General features: G+C 58.3%; 1 protein-coding gene across 1 annotated transcript in view; it reads left to right on the forward strand.

Moving 5' to 3' along the window:
• atn1 (atrophin 1) overlaps positions 1–3,256 on the forward strand; it is an 18,403-nt gene that overhangs the window by 9,855 nt on the left and 5,292 nt on the right. The window contains exons 4-6 of the mRNA XM_008280189.1: positions 190–406; positions 502–1,615; positions 1,672–2,491. Of these exons, the coding sequence (XP_008278411.1) occupies positions 190–406; positions 502–1,615; positions 1,672–2,491 (2,151 nt within the window). The remainder of the gene's footprint in view (positions 1–189; positions 407–501; positions 1,616–1,671; positions 2,492–3,256) is intronic.

Genomic DNA, 3,256 nt, shown 5'->3' on the forward strand with positions numbered 1-3,256 from the left:
GTGCTTGGTTGTCTGTCTCTAAGTGTAGCCCTGTGATAGACTGGTTACCTGTCCAGGTGAACCTGCCTTCACCCTGAGTCAGCTGGGATAGACTCCGCCCCCCATGACCCTAGTGAGGATTAAGCGGTGTATAGATAATGGATAGATGGATGATATATCTAATAATAAGGACATACTGCATGGTTCCAGGTTCCACAAGGTTCTGGACCGTGGCAGCGGGAACTCGTGCGCCCGTAGCGATGTCCTCTTTGTCCCGCTGGACGGATCCAAACTGTGGAAGAAGAGGAATGAGATGATCGAACGGGCTCGCAGGGAGGTGGAGCAGCGAGCCCGAGACCTGAGAGAGAAAGAGCGGGAACGAGAGAGGGAACGTGAACGTGAGCGTGAGTTGGACCGACACCTGCAGGTAAGGCGCTCAGGTGTGATCAGGTCATGATTAATGGATCTGATGTGATTATTGATTATTGACTTGTCTGATTGTCTCCTCCTCTTCCTCTGCAGCAGCAGAAGGACATAGGCGCTGCTGGCGGCGCTCGCCAGGCCTCCTCGCTCTTCTTCCCCTCATCGTCCTCCATCATCCTTGACCCTTCATCGTCCTCTTCCTCGGCCAACCCCGTCTCCCACCCCCCTCCTCACCCCCAGCACCACCCCTCACACCCCCACGCTCACCTGCCTCCGACACACCACCTCCATCCCTCATTGTCCCACTCCATCCCCCACTCTCTGCTGCTGCCCCCCATGGGCGGAGCTTCAGCCGTGGTTGGCGGCCCTCAGGGGGCCCTGGGGATTGGTTTAGGAGGTCCATATTTGGGCCCTGACACCCCAGCACTGAGGACTCTCAGTGAATACGCCCGCCCCCACGCCATGTCTCCGCTGGGGGCAGCGAGTCGAGCCCAGGCGCACCATCCTCAGGTGCACCACGGACACCCCCACGTCCACCCATCCTTCTTCCTGCCTCAATTCCAGAACCATGCTCTGGGCCACCCCCACCACCTGCCCACTGATGCAGCCACAGCAGCAGCCATCCTGGGCTTCCTGTACGGCGGCAGCCTAGAGGGGGGTCCGGGTATGGGGGGCCACCCCGCTGTGGCCGGGGGCCCAATGCCTGGGGGCCTTGGGGCTGCAGGGTTGGGAGGAGTGGGTTTCCCTCACGCGGTGGCGGCACATCGAGACCGGATAAAGCCGGGCTTTGAGTTTAAGAGCGATGAGCGCGTTTACCCACCCGGGTCAATCCCAGACCCCGCGGCGCTGGCCCTTGCTCACTCGCACTCGCACGCCCACGTCAACACTCACACACATGCTCACTCCCTGCTTCTGGGAGGTGGAGCCGCAGGAGCCAATGAGGTGTCGCTGTACGGCACTCCTCCCCCCCCAGCTCCACCTGCACCCCCCCACCTCCAGAACCCGACCCTGGCCCCAGTGGCCCGTCCACCCAACCCTCCTGCCCCCCAGTCCCTGTCCAATCCACCCCCTTCCTCTCTCCTGNCCCGAACTCCTCAAACCGGGACTTCCCCCCCACCATGGAGCAGACCCCTCCCTCCGGACCGGACCACTTCCACAGAGATTACCCCCCCGCTCCCGCTGGGCCGCCCCCCACCACTGGCACCAACCGGGAGTACCTGAGTTCGCCAGGGGGGGCGCCGACCCTAGGCCGGGAGTATTCTGGGCCAGGGGGGGCACAGCACCCTCACCCGCCTCACCCCCACTACCAGCCCAGAGACAGAGAGCGGGACTCAAACCTGCGGGAGGCACCACTGTACCAGAACCGGGGGGGTCCAAATCAACCTCCTGCTCTGTCCCCCCCCTCCTCCTCCTCCTCGTCCTCTTCCTCCAGCCATCATGGACACAACGCTCCCTACCCGCCCCCTCCACCTCAGTCCTCCCATGCCCAGCCCCCCTCTTCCGGTGTGGCTCCTAGCGTGCGCCCTGCCCACTACCAGTCCTCTGCCCAGACCCCCCCCACCCCACTGTCCCCCCTGCCAAGCCCGTCCACCAATCAGATGGGGGCATTCTCCTCTTTCCCTCCAGGCTCCTCCTCCTCCTCCTCGGCGCCCCCCCTCCCTGCTCCAGGTGTGTCCTCCAGCTGCTCACCTGGGTGTCGGCCATCTTCTTTCCACAGCACATTGAACAGCCACGCCCCTTTCAGTGGGACGTACCACTCTAACGGAGGCGGTGGCGGGAACATGGCTAACAGCAGCAGCAACAGTAGCGCAGCCAATAGCAGCAACTCACAGTCCCTGTCACCTCAGAGCGCCGTGAAAGCCCCGCCACCCCTAAGTAATGCCAACAGCAGCGTCCCAACACCAAGTGCTGGACCTGCCCTCCCCACCGGAGACGGACACTCAGATTCAGGCCCACCCCCCACTCTTGTCATCAAGGAAGAACCAATAGAAGACAGGGAGGAGAATGAGAGCCCGCCGCCAGTGCTGAGAAGCCCCTCCCCTGAGCCAAAACCTGTGGACATTCCTATACACGCCAGCCAATCAGCACGGTAACGTCACTATTACATCACTTCTTCATTAACATCAGACTTTCCCCTACAGGACGTTATGGTGACTTTTACAAGATCAGCTCTCTAATTGGTCCTTTTAGTCTTTCTGTTTTCATTGTAAATGTTAGCAAATATTACATTTAAATAATGTGCACAGAGACGCCTCTCGTCTTCTAGTCTAGAAGAAGGTCCTGCACGTCAGAAAATGCACCATAGACCAGCTGTAGTACCTGGTTGTTCCACCAGGTGGAGCCTCTTACTCTTTAATACTGTAGGGACCAGAGGAGGCGTCACTCAGACTACAGGCAGTTCATGTCGGCGGCAGAGAGCATTGTGGGAGTCTAGCAGCAACGGGACCATGACAGAGAGTCTGAGGAGGTTAATGCATATCGGTCAGCACTCTCATGTTGTTATTGGGGTTAGAGTCGCTAAATCAGTGAGCTATAGACTTCTAGACGACTCCATCATAGCATCCTGTGACATGTGACACCTGGTGCTGGATTGGCCTGTCACATGATTGCTTCATAAGCAGTTACAGCAGGAAATGAAACTGTCATCTGAGATGATTATGTGTTAGTTGACTAGGGGCAGACTATTGGTTAAGACAGTTGATCTAAATTTGCATCTGTACCTGCAACTGATGTTGTGTTTGTTTTTTACAAACTGAGTTTCTCTCCTGCTGACGTTGCTGCACATGTGCAGCCGCATGTTCAGTAATCAGCAATAGTTGCAGTTGTTATGATGGAGATCCTCCTGATGGTTCTA

The sequence above is a fragment of the Stegastes partitus genome, unplaced genomic scaffold, assembly GCF_000690725.1.
Source record: "Stegastes partitus isolate 25-593 unplaced genomic scaffold, Stegastes_partitus-1.0.2 Scaffold184, whole genome shotgun sequence".
NCBI classification, from domain to species: domain Eukaryota; kingdom Metazoa; phylum Chordata; class Actinopteri; family Pomacentridae; genus Stegastes; species Stegastes partitus.